Raw genomic sequence first — 14139 nt, 5'->3', positions numbered from 1 at the left:
TTGTCTTCCATGAACACAGTTTTGATGTTTTCATCCCTTTCGTCCTGAGTTCATGCTTCATCAAAGTCCATGGCACCTTTGGTAGAGGCTATTCTCCAGTTGGAGCTCTTGCAGGCCAGTGCTTCCCAATTCTCTGTGTTTATACTGCATTTTTTAAGATTTGCCTTGAGAGCGTCTTTAAACCTCTTAGTTGTCCACCAGTATTTCTCTTTCTATTCTTAAGTTGGGAATAGAGTAGTTGCTTTGGAAGATGATAATCAGGCATCTGAACAACATGACCAGTCCAACAAAGTTGATGTTGAAGAATCATTGCTTCAACACTGTTGATCTTTGCTTCTTTCAGTACACTGACTTTAGTTCTCTTTTACTTAGGAGTATAGTAATATAGGTGAAGGATGCCACTCAGCGAAAGTTAGGCTTCCTTGTTCTACCAGAGCCACTGGGAGTTAAGCATGCCCACTAAGCTGGATAAGCCTAGTTTTTCTATAATGTAGTAGGATCAGCCCCAAAATATAGGAGATTACAATTCTATGCATGTTTGCATATTAAGAATCAATCTTCATATTACTTTAATGCCCTTTTAGTTTCTAGAACATGGTGCTAAAGATTCATGTACTATTCTATTCTATGTGAACAGAATCCTACAGAATTAAGGGACCATTTCTTTGGGCTGCCATTGGTCCTGGCTCTAATAATTGAGCTGCCTGAAGCAGAGTCCATATGATGCTCCCCTTCAGGGCTAACATAACTGCTCTGAGAGTGCTCCACTATTCAGGCACCAATTAATCTCCCTTCATGGTATCACCTGAATCAGACCATTTCAACCTGATGCATGGCAGGCTGCTCCTAGACTGTATCTGTACCACCAGCTGCCCCTAAGTCCACCTGCAGCTCTTTTGCTTCCTCTGTCTAGAGGGCACAGCCTGGAATCTGGACCATATTGCCAGAAACTAGAATAAGCTGCCACACAAAATTCATATTCTTTTAACATATAGTGCTCCTGTTTGTGGATTATAATTGCAAGCTGTTTTGTCTGAAATCTTGGCTAAAAAGTGAGATAATAAATATAATGACTAAATGAAGCATAAAACACACACACAGGGGATATGGAAATCCATTATGGACTTGAACACAGTATTCTTAAAGTCACTAGCTCACAGTGAAGAAGTGGGTTGATGCACCACTATGTGATATTTTCAGGGTTTATGTTAAATTGGTTATGGCCATTTTTTACACTTGCTCATTTCCCTTTTTGCCAGTCACTAACTTGCATTCTCACCTACTGTTGGTGACGTGTTCAACCAAGCATTCTGAGCGTTTTCTCCCATTGCTTTTTGAGATAATAGGCTTTGAATCACCCCTCTTCTTCCCATTTAACAGATTGAAATATTGATTCCATCCAGCATTGCAATGGGTTGGACTAGATGACCATTGGGTCCCTTCTGATTCTACAATTCTATTATTTGATAATATAGACTGTGCTAAACCTGCCGACCTAGCAGTTCAAAAGCACGTCAAAGTGCAAGTAGATAAATAGGCACCGCTCTGGCGGGAAGGTAAATGGTGTTTCCGTGCACTGCTCTGGTTCGCCAAAAGCGGCTTAGTCATGCTGGCCACATGACCTGGAAGCTGTACGCCGGCTCCCTCAGCCAATAAAGCGAGATGAGCGCCGCAACCCCAGAGTTGGCCACGACTGGACCTAATGGTCAGGGGTCCCTTTACCTTTACCTAAACCACATAGAGAATTCTTCCTAATGCTTAAGCACCTGATCATTGCAGAGTACAATCCTTTGTGATGGTTTACTTCTTTCAGTGCTGATTTATCTATAACACAGTTTTAATGATTCCAGACAAATTATCCAAGCATTGGCAGTCCTTCTTCATCCCCCTCTCAAATGTGACTGCTCCAAAGGCTGCTTGCCATGCAACCAATTACAGTATAAGATGCCCACTTCAGCAGCCAATTAGCTTTCAAGCAACCTAGTCCATCCCATTTTGCTAGGGTATCAAACTATACTGAGGGCAAAAAAGGCAAGGTCACTTTTACTTTTATGCAACACACACATATACATAGCACCAGCTGACAGACCAGACAGTGGCATTTCAGCAGAACTGCAGTCAAGAGACACTCTGGTACAACTGATTTATCAAATGCCTGTGGGAAAAGACAGGACTGGAAGGGTACAGGATGTGAAAGATTAGATCCATCATTGCCTTGGGACATCCAATATAAATAGTAATTCTGTCATGCTTCCATTTGTCCAGTCGTCTCAATGTGGACACCTGAAAAGGCCCACACCCATGCAGGAAGCCCACTGCCAACTCTCAGAACCTTCATTTGCATGGACAGGCGGAGTCCCCCAAACCCTGGGCGGCCCCTGTGTGTATTAACGGCTCAAGACAACGTGCTATGGGATTAAAATTGGCCACAACTTTATTATGTTTCAGATGTGGGTAGACCTTGGCTCAGGCATTGGGCGTTTTATCCCTCCCAGTCCCCCTCCAGGGATCTGGGGAACATCAGGGTTATCCAGTGGGGGGGGTGGGCTGGCTCTGGAGAACATATGTTCAAGCAGAGAGAGCCCGCCCCCATTACGCTGCCGTCACAGGGGAGAGCAATGACGACCTCTAGGCTTACGGCCAAAGCCTCCCCTCAAACAACCCCTTTAATTGGGAACCCTGGTATCGCCGCCGCAAAGAGCAGGGGGGCATGGGTCACTGCTGCATGCCCCCCCCCCATTCAGGGAAGATAGACTAAAAGATTCCGCCCAAGGCCTGATACTGCCAAAGTTGTGACGTTTTGCTACGGGAAAGGCAAACCTGCCAATGCAGGATAATTCCTTTCTGGCCCTTCAACAGCGACCTTGATGTAGCAGTGCCCGCGTACCTGTGGAGAAAAGGTACCTGCAAAAGAAGTCTTAACTGAGGGTGGGTAGAGTGGGAGAAGCTCTGGAGCCAACTGACGATTCCCAGGTAAGATCCTCCCTCTATTGTGTGGGCAGGTGGTCCCTCCCCCTACCTGGCCTGATCACCTTGGCAATGCCTCCCCAGGCGGGACTGGGCAGCTGACTGAGGTAGGCAGAGACCTCCAGGTGTCCCACCTGAGGGAAGGCGAAGCCAAGCCTGTGCTAATGGTGCCATTTAGGGTCCAGGAACACAAAGGGAGCCCTCCATTTAATGTGGGGAGCGGTCATTGCAAAAGTAAGGAGATTGAGAAGGCTCCTCTTGCTCTTCTCTGGGCAACTGTGCTATCAAATGGGCAACCGTCAGTGACAGTGGGATGATCTTGGCCCACTGGGGGAATTTGGCCAAGGTTACCCAAACCTGAAGCCAACACCACATATATGTATGAAATCTATTACACTGGTCCTGGGGTGCAAGCCCTGAGAGCACAATTTGCATCCAATATGCTTCAGAGCATCTTCAGACTTTTAATATACAATACGCTTCAATCAAAACATGCTCCAGATTGAGTTAATTCTCTGTAAACAGTTGTAAATGTTGTGATTCGCACCATGCCAAAACTGTAGCTTCATTTCCGCCCTGTGAGTAAATATGAGATATTTGAGAATTTAATGAATGGAAACATGTTTGGTTAGCTTATAACTTCGACTCCTACCTTCTCTGCCAACAAATTGAATGCTGTACTCTCTTATTGAATGCATGAAGCAATTTGTTATGTTATGAATTGCATGGGGCTTATGCATGTGTATGGGTTTTTTTTAAAAAAGACAAAATGAGCCCTATAATCAGGAATATGAAGGGAAGACATAGCCAATATTTTAAAATGTACACCTCAAATGTATCCTATGAATGGGACAGATGCATCTCTGGAAACACATGAATTATACTGATCAAAAAGAGTCAGGCTTGGCTAACAGTCCCTACAAATTATAAGATACCTCCCAGCTACCTATTTATTGAGCAGCCATCCTGATTTTCTTACAGAGGGGTTAGATTATATTTGGACTTTATTGAGCATTCATTCTCATTTGTTTGAGAGATGGTTATGCATTCATCTTGATTTGCTTGTGGGATGTTTTCACATCTTCCTATCAATCAATCTCTTTATTATCAGTCTTTATACAAAGAAGGTTTGTATAAATGCATAAACAATACCAAGCAAAACAAAATAGAGAGCCACAACAATAAAATGGCTAATAACTGTATTATACTATAGAATGCCAGGAATATAAAACAAAATTGCAAGTTTGCTAAAATTAGTCCTTGGTGGGGGGTTTTTTTTACATGCAGCAGCAAAATATTTAGCTATCCTGGAAGAAATGAATATGTTCTGATGTGAAAGGAACAACAACAACAAAAACCCACAAAATGCATCTGGGAATTTCCATAAAAATGGTTCAATAAAAATCTTATGTATATCATTATAAAAAAAGCAATAGATAAGGACATGAGCAGGGACATTTGCACTGATAATAGGGGGACTTGGGGGGGGGGGAATTTCCCTCCAGAACTGCTGGCATCTTTAAATAGAAATACTTGTGAGTAATAGATTTGCCTAGGATTTAAATATGTGAAATTGTATAATATTAAGGATAGAAGTCAATATGAAAATAAAGAAAGATGTTAATTGCCTAAGTAAATTTTATGTGAAAATAGTTTTGGAAAACTGCTATAATGATTGATATGGAAACTCAGCTGGGGGGATTCGAGGAAGTCACTTAACAATGTTAACAAAAGTGGAATATTATAGTTAAGATAAATGTTTGTTTGTTTGTTTGTTTGTTTGTATTTGATGTTTTCGTTTTATTTGTTTGTTATAAATTTGGAAAGCCAATAAAAAAATGGGGGGGGGGACTGCTGACATCTTCCCATTAGTCATTCATCGACCCCACACTTTTGACTACATTTCCCTTTCACTTTACAAACTGGAAAATGTCTGGAGTTTTTTTGCTTATTTTTTAAAAGTGGACTTGTTTAATCCTCTTGAAATGTGCAAACTGAGAGTTCTTGTTTGCATCTGAATTACATAATCCTGATAGACTGGAGGTGACCTAACTTGGTGCATGAAACTCAGGTTTGCTTTAATGTAATGTGATAACTGGTCATAACACTCTTGCTGCAGTGGTATCTGTGAAAAGTATTTGTTAAGAAATGGAATTGCATAGTTAGAACTCCTTTTCAGGCAGGCAGCTTATGGGTTCTGCTCCCTGATTTTGAAATGCTTTCTCATTCAGAATTATTGATGGACATGATCTGATGCCCTTGCTTCGAGGTATTGCTCTCCGATCCAAGCATGAATTTCTCTTCCATTACTGTAATGCATATTTAAATGCAGTGCGCTGGCATCCAGAAAACAGTAAGTAAAATCGTCTGATCCCATTTTAAATATTTTATGCAATTTTTATTGCAACTTGAAAAGAATTGTGGGCAGGAGAGAAGGAAGGCCTTGGGCTATGGTTACAAATAAATTGCTTGAAGTGCCTAACCCTTCTCCTTATTTCCTTTATCTCTGCTATTCTTTTATCTTAGTGAAAAAGCCAGTTTCTATAAAGGAAACAATTTGGTATTGGATAATTAATTTCATGCGGTATAACAAAGTTTAACATTGTCACTGTGCTAAAGCCTCTAGTATCAGAATAAATTTTAAAACTTTGGGCAGAGTCTGTTACATGGGAATATGGGAAGCTGCCCTATGCTACCTCAGCAATGAAGAGGCCTTCTCCACCTGGAAATTTTGGTTCCTTTCTAGTATATCCCTAAAGGCCCGCTAGGTGTGATATACTTTTTAGTCTGGTTTATTTTGACCTCTGCCTTTCAACCCAGAGGCTTCCATGGCTAACAACAAAACAAAACAGCAGCAGCAGCAGCAAATAAAAAAGGGTAAAATCATAGTTAAAAACTAAATTACAATGAGATAAAAGCAAAAACAGCAGAGCAGCAAAACAAGAGCCATAAATGCAGAAGACTACAATGACAATAACAACAGTAAGAGCAATCAAAGCACAAGGCAGCATATAAAATATCATGCATTAAAAGAGAATGTGATTTAATTTTAGCTGGCAGCCAACATGCTGAGCACCAGCTGGATGTTCCTGGGCAGAGAATTAGATCCCTGGGTTCCACAACTCTGAAAGGTCTATATTCAGTCACCATCTGCCTAACCACCAAAGGTGGGAGGATCCTCAGAAGATCCTGAGAAGATTTATCATAAGAGGTGGACAGGTTTGCATGAGGGCAAGTGATCCTTCACATACCCAAGCCACATATTAGGAATGCCTTCCACCAGCTTCGGATGGTAAGACAGCTGCAGCTGTTTCTGAACTGGTATAGCATCCAGGCTGGATTATTGCAATGTGTTCTATGTTGGGACGCCCTTGAGGTTAGTCTGGAAGTTGCAACTGGTGCAAATATGATGGCTTGACTGCTTGTTGGGTCAGGATATCACCAACACATCAACCCACTATTGAAATAATTGCACTGCATGCCAATTAGCTAAAGGGCTTAGTTCAATGTGCTATTTTTGCCATATAAACCCCTATACAGTGGTACCTCCAGTTGCGGGTGGGATCCGTTCTGGAGCTCTGGTGGAATCCCAAAGTTTCTTCAACCGGAGGGACCACTTCTGCACATGCGTGAGCGGCAAAAACCCGGAAATATACTTCCGGGTTTGCTGCTTACATATCCCAAGGTTTGCTGCTTTACGTATCCCCTCACTGGAGAGATACATAAGTGGAGGTACGACTGTACAGCTTGGGATCAGGATATTTGAAAGATAATCACTCCACTTATGTACTCAATCCATCACTGCGGTTGAGGAGATGAAGATGTCCATTCTGCACAATGTAGGAATCGTGCCTTTAGTGTTGTGGCACCAGCCTTTGGAATCCTCCGTTGTATTTCTGGTGTTTACTGAAGACCTTTCTCACACAACAAGCCTTTTAATTCAAGTTCTTACCAATTCTGCATCTGTATTGTAATTATTTTTAAGTTGTTTCTTATTGTTTTATCACTTGTGTTTTGCTGCCCTAGATTTCTTTGTGAAGGAGGGTGAGCTATAAAAGGAAGGAAGGAAGGAAGGAAGGGCTTGGCAGTCAAAGCTACCACACTGAATTGTGTCTAGAAAATAATGATAATAATAATAATAATGAAATATATTCTAATTACTGCTTAAGCGAAAGTGCTGGCACCATATTCTCATCCAGTTGGTGGTTTGACTGCATTGTACATAAGTCTCGAATGGCCATCCTATGTACAATGCATTTCAATAATCATCTGGATATTGCTAGGGAGTGGATAATTGTGGCAACCCTACTTCTGCTCAGGGGAAACTGCAGCTGGTGTTTAAAAACTGTTGACTTCCAACATTAAGACCAGTTCTAACATGATGCTCATGCTGCAAATTTGATCTTTATGGGGGGCTGAAGCCCACCCAGAATACTACTTTCCAGGTCCATTGAATTATCTACTGTTGTCTGGGTTAATCACTCCCTCTCCAGTTTATTGCATTTTAGCATCTATATAAAGCTGCAGAGAGACGTCAGCCAGGGAATTTGGAACATGGTGTCCCCAATATGTGGATGACACTCAGCGCTGTCTTTCCATACTCTTTGCATATTTTCATAAGCATCTGACTGGCCCCTGTGAGAACAGGATGGTGGATTAGATGGACCAGGGATGAGGGAGATGGCCAGTTCTAGATTGAGTTACATTCCCCCTTATGCCAGTTAGGGTCTTCTTGACACCTGTGGGATTCTCTCCTCTTGGAAGTTTGGTTGTCACCCTCACTACTGAGTGTTCAATGGTACCTTAAGACATATCTCTTCACTCCACCCTTTGGAAGTATTTTAGGTCAGATATATCTATGTTGCCTTCTGCTGTAGTGGTTTAGACACTGCTTTACAGTAATGATAAAGGTTTAAACTTTTTTTAAAAAAATAAATGGATGTATAGTATTAACTGTATTTTGTAAACTACCCAGGAATCTTAGAAGTTGAAGTGTGGTTTAAAAACTGAATAAATAAATGCATTATTGATCCTAGGCATCTGCTTAGCACTTCTATAGCCACACATGTGTTGCATGAAAAGGAGTGAGAGAGTTGTGCAAGCTTGGAAGTGAGATGTCATGAATATCAACAAGCATGCTAATGACATCTCACTCCAAATCCAAACTTGTCAGTAGGCAGAGCCAGGTCACCAGTTCTCACAAGTTCACAGAGACTGGGAGAGAGAAGTACAGGGACCTAGGAAGAGGGAAATGATGGCAGGGTATGTGTAGGGGTAGAGATTTAGCCTCTCAAAAAGAACACAACAAACAGATCCAGGATTCAATCATTCTCCTCCACTTCCCTTTTTGATTCCTCTGAATGGTTTCACCATAAGTACCATTTGCTGCGTGAGAGAGAGAGAGGGTTCTTCAGACATCCTTCTGAGTTCAGTAATATGTTTCTAGGAAGAATGAGATGCTTCCTTTGAAAAGCCACAGTGGGGAAAAGAGCCTTTCCTTGGCCTCGTCTCAGGTCTTTTGGAAAGACATAGCAGATTTCCTTCCAGCATGTTCCCAAGTGCAGAACCTGCTATTCTTCACTCCTGTTGCATCGTCTGCTTGAGCTTCTTCACACTGTGTAACAGATAGATGCCTGGCCGATTGCAGCCCTGATATTTTCACATTGCTTTATCTGGGGAGCAGAGGCAAGCATTGTTCATGCCTCTTTCAAGCTGCTAGCCTCCAGAGAGAACTTGAGCGACTGGTCTCTTGTCCAGTACCGATCTTCATTTTTTTTTTAAAAAAAAAAAACCATTTCCCCTGTGGACACAATAGAAAAATGTTCACAGAGAACATTCTCAAGATACCAAAAGGTCCTCCATGTGGGCTTATCTCCTTCCAGCACATTACAGTTATACAAAGAAAATATCTCTGCAGTTCTTTAGCTCTCTTATTCTGATGTGTGGTTGATTTTATCAGGCTGGGCATTCACAGAATTGCTCTTTGTGATGGTTTTGTTGTCATCTCTCTGCCTTTCCAGCTTTTCAGCTCCTCTGTACAATACCACTCTCATGCTGCCAAATGTTGTTGGTAAATAATAAGAAAATCGCAGCATAAAATTTTGGTCAAGGAAATGCATTGCTAGCAAGTAAAGGCACTGAATAGATATGGTACCAAATCTGTTGTTGCTGTCAAAATGGCAGCCATGCACTTCCTTCTCCCAACCTCACTCTCTTTAAAAACTGAACATCAATACATTGCCTTTCTGGTGGTTTTTGTTAGGGGCCATACATTTAGCATCTCATCTACTTTTGCCCCCACCTCTAAACACATTTACATCAAAGTAAACCTTACACTGATATCAGAAGATGTTACGTCCAGCTAAAGTATGTTTAGAAACACATATCCTTAACTTTTGTGATGTACAAGTTTCAGTCATCATCATCTGTTTATTTCAGCACCATCTGTTTATTTGTATGTTATGTCCCTAAAAAATTGTGCCCCAAGTGGCTAACAGGCAGCATATCAAATGAAGGATAACTATAATATATAGTAATATATAGTAGTAATTATTATTATTATTATTATTATTATTATTATTATTATTATTTTAAAAAGACCCATTGAACAGGACTTTCCCAGATAAACGTGTATAGAATTTCAGCCTTCAGGTTTTGTTTTTTTGTAACTTACCAAATGTGTGGTATGCATTCTGTATATGATAATGGTTTTGAAAATTATCCAAGCATCCTGGAAACATTTGACCCTCCTCATTCTCCCTTGAAATGTAACTTTTAATTTATCTATCCCCCCCCCTAAGTTTCATTTTTTTTTAAGTTAACTGTGAACACAGTGGACTTTCTGGGCAACTTACGACTTCCATATATTACATCAAATTTCATAATGTTATGGTAAGCTTTCAAAAGTGACAGACAACAAATACATCTTCCACCAGATCTTGCTTTTAGGCATGGTCATTTATCATATCTAGTAATCACAGTATGTGTGTCATACCAAGCTTGCTCAGGATTCCTTTCACAGGGTACTGAGAACACATGTTCCTTAGGCTACACTCATGTTCACCATGCATAGGAGGTTGCTAATTTCTGCACCATCTTCTTCCCCAACCCACCCCGCCTGGATGACACAGATGCTTTAGGCTGTAACAGTTCAGAGCCACAGCGGGAGAATTTCAGAGTTCCTATTAGAACAGTGCTGGGGCTACCAAATAAGGAATACAATAATAAGTTGTTAGCGCAGATCTGCCTGAATGATTCAACTTGTTCTAAGATGAGAATGCTTCCCCCATTTGCATTGTTCTCTCTTCAGTGCAGATTGCGCCATTGTTGTATATGCTGTGCTCATCGTGTATCAGAAACTCAGACAATCTTTTCCTCTTGTGGTATAATATAGGGTGCCCGAGGCTGTGTGCCTCTTTCCATTTGCAGCGCAAAGAAATAGTTTTTCTTAGTATGGAATTGTGCCTGCAGATCTTCAACATGCTGTTTTTAATCTAGACTGGTTTTAGATCCTGCCATCTACAACGATGGCTGTGGTTACTTGATACGCATATGAAAACCCTCCCTTTGATTAAGTTCTCCATACCACTTCCTCCCTGCATGTCCCCCAGATGAATGGTGAAGGAAGTGGTAACTGGCACTGTGGTTTACACCCACCCACAATGCCAATGGGCAGTCTGGATATACTGCTCCATCTATTTTCAAATAGACCCACTGGGAATCAATCTGCACTGACATTTTATTTTTGGAACAAAACTTTTTTTTTAACATGGTATTCAGGGGCATAAAATGTGCAACAGGTCCAGATTGTGTGTGGACTAGGTAGAAGTAAAGATATTCATGTACACTCAGTGTGGAGTGTAATGTCATATATAGCTTTTTCTTCTTCCTAGTGCCTCAATGAAAGGAGAAACTGTATGTGGTAATTCCCCCATTCCTATTTTTTCAGCCTTTTTTTGTACCCGATCCTTTTCAAGGTCTGCATTTCCCTGTTCTCAGATGCGATTTTTATGTTATGGTTGGAAAAATTAAAATAAAGGAGTAGGGTTTTAAAATACCATGAGCAAAAGCTCTGGAACTTTATTGGCCTATGAATCAGAGTTATTAAAAATGTATTGCTTTGACAACTTCATTACAAGGAGAGCAGTCACCCGATAAGGAGCAGATCTGTGGTTACGTGGGACATTTGCATCACTCAAACTCAGGGGATCGTTTAATGGCCATTTACAGAGTTGTAGTCATATTGGAGCAAATGAGTCTATACTAATGTGTATGGCCGCTGAATCTCATTTTCTAAAGTATTTTTTTCTCACTGAAGACAAACAAAGTTAACATAAACAGATATACCCAATAATTCCTTTGTGTCTTGTAAATATTCTTTGGAACTATGCATCAAAAAGATTTAATAAGTCTAACATTGGTTTAGTATTCATAAGAAAAGCATTATTGTAATGCTGATAAATGCCAAGACAATTGATTCATCAACAACAGTATATCTGGGTTTATGTTACCTATCAAGATTCCTTTTCTATACTACAAACTTCTGTTTTATTAAGAAGAAATAAATATATTTCTCTTTTATAGCACATGCTTATATCCTTTTGAAAAATCCAGCATAATGTAATCATTAGTGCCAAAACAGGATTGGGAAACCTTGGTTCAAATTCCTACTCAGTCTCAAAGCTGTGTGTGTGTGTGTGTGTGTGTGTGTGTGTGATTTATTTAAAAGAATTATACTCTGTGTTCCCCTTCCAGAAAGGAGTTGCTCAAAATGGCATAAATGGAAATGTAAAAACAACCCTAATTCCACCCAATAAAACACAAATTATCAAACGAAGAACAGCAGTGGAACACAGGAACACAAATTGCAGCATTCACAGCCAGTACATTAAGCAGTAACAGAATCAAAAGCTTGTTTGAATAGGATTGGGTTGTATCCAGGGCTTTTTTTCAGCTGCGACTCGCAGAACTCTCAGGTGGGCGCCACTGCCATTACAGTCATACCTCGGGTTAAAGCCGCTTCAGGTTGCGTCTTTTCGGGTTACGGACCGCCGAAATATCAGGTTACTGATACGAAAGAACAGGTTACTTCTGGCTTTTGGCAGTCGTGCATGCGCAGAAGCTCTAAATCGCGCTTTGAGCATGCGCAGAAACCCCGAGTCGCAACCCGCACCTGTGCAGATGCGCAGATGCGGGTTGTGAACACTGCGGGTTGCAAACGTGCATCCCGCATGGATCACATTCACAACCCTAGTGACCACTGTATAAGACAACAAGGGAGGTATTCATGGTGAGTTCTTGCACTTCTTTTTCTAGAAAAATAGCACGGATTGTATGCAATGCTGTGCACAGTGGGACTTCAATTTCTTTTCCTTCCCCTGTTTTGGAGGAGGGGTCATGTTATGGAGCTGCTATGAACCTCCCTGAGACCTCCAGGTATAGTGCGGTATATAAATTCATTCATTCAATCAATCAAACAATCAATTAAAATATGGAGTGTGCAGAAGGGGCTCAGGGGGATAGGAAAGAAAGTGGACATTCCAACCAAAGTGGAACCACATCAGTGAAGCCATATGGAAAGCCCAGGACCATACTCCATACACACTGCTCAGACTTGTGCCCCAGGGAGGTCACTTGGTTGCTGCTAATGCAGCGGTTTGACTTCTCCCCTGGAGGCACACTCCATTGTCTCTCAAGACAGATGGATGCCAACACAACTGAGGAATGCTCCCTGTTGTTATTAGATAGCAACGCCATCTCTCTCCCTCTGTGTAATCAATATTATGTGATTTCCACAATCAGGACCTAGCTGACATCCTATGGTAAACAGATGGTTGTCAGGTTTGGTTGTCTCTCTAATTTTGTGTTATGCCATGTTCTCCCTGGCAGCAGTTTTGGGTTATACCATGCCCTCATAGCAGCCTTAGCTTAGGCCACACACTGCATGGCCCCATTTTGGGACTCCCTCCCTCACAACCTTCTGCCAAAACTTGAAATATTCTCACTGGTCCAAAACAATTAGTGACACCTGACATACCAGGTGCCACCACAAAGAAAGACTTCTCATGCATTGCCACCAACTGTGCCTTACAAAGCAAAGGCACACATGAGAGGGGCACAACAGCTGATCTTAAATGACAGATTCCTTGAAGGGGAGAGAGTCCTTCAAGTACCTTGGCCTCAATCTGTATAGATTGTATAGAGACATACACATGCCAGTGTGGCCAAGAAATATTCAGCCCGTACACTATAGCTAGGCATGTTATCTGCTAGTGGTACTAGTTGCAGCAAGCTGATAAATTCCCATTTCTGTCTAGTCCAGTTCAGTCCTTCCGGCTGACTTTTCATCTTGATAGGAAAAACACAGTTAGTAGAGCATACTTTTGCTTCCTTGAATTTTATCTAATATTTTGGTCCTTCAAATGCAGGAGTAAGAAATAAGGAAGCAGTACATTTGATTCACAAAAAATAGATGAAGTTCTAAGCATATGATATACCAAAAGGTTGTTAATTGTACTACCTGTCATCTGGCAAATGAATGCTACAGTAGTTTCATATGTGAAATGTCAAATGTATTTATTATGCTTACATTACTACACAACACAGCAGAACGGAGCAACAGGCTTCTCAGAATGGATATTGCCTCTCTCTCTTTTTCTTTCAGTTTTCATTAATCTCTTTTAGAGAAGCAACTTCTCACTCCCCTAGCTCACGATATACTATAGTACAACCTAAACTAGTGGAATTGCATGTTAACCCTCTGCTGTTTAGATAAACAGGATTCTTGTTACACTGATGCTGGGCCACTGGGGATGAAGCACACAAACTATAGAGCTTATTCGGTTTTCGGGTGTCGGTTAGGGCTCCACATGTAGCCAGAGATAAGCTAGCAGGTGAAGACAGGAAAGGAAAGGGAAAAGACTATGGACTTTCCATTCCACTTCTGGATCTTCTGTGTGGGTAAGAACAACAGAACACTTGGCTTTTAAGTTTTGTAGCAGAAAATTTCTGTTGGCATGAGTTGTTCCTGTATGGTAGCCTATGCATAGGCCATCTGGCTGTGTACTTCCTGGAAGTACCGGTACCTACAAAATGCAGGCATGTTTCACTTAGTATAGTATAGCAATAGTATAATGATACTCCAGACTGTGTAAATTCACATTCCCCTTCAAA

The 14139-nt window shown here is 41.2% G+C and overlaps 1 protein-coding gene across 5 annotated transcripts in view; it reads left to right on the top strand.

Annotated features, from left to right (window-relative positions):
* STS (steroid sulfatase) overlaps nucleotides 1–14139 on the top strand; it is an 84109-nt gene that overhangs the window by 56500 nt on the left and 13470 nt on the right. For all 5 annotated transcript variants that reach the window (XR_013837859.1, XM_079972754.1, XM_079972753.1 and 2 more), the window contains exon 9: nucleotides 5199–5320. Coding sequence is in view for 4 of the 5 variants with exons in the window: in XM_079972754.1 (XP_079828880.1) it covers nucleotides 5199–5320 (122 nt within the window). In the remaining variant the exon portion in view is untranslated. The remainder of the gene's footprint in view (nucleotides 1–5198; nucleotides 5321–14139) is intronic.

The sequence above is a fragment of the Podarcis cretensis genome (assembly GCF_951804945.1).
Source record: "Podarcis cretensis genome assembly, chromosome: 4".
Classification (NCBI taxonomy): domain Eukaryota; kingdom Metazoa; phylum Chordata; class Lepidosauria; order Squamata; family Lacertidae; genus Podarcis; species Podarcis cretensis.
Note: the sequence above shows the minus strand (reverse complement) of the source record. Positions and strands in the feature narration are given on the sequence as shown.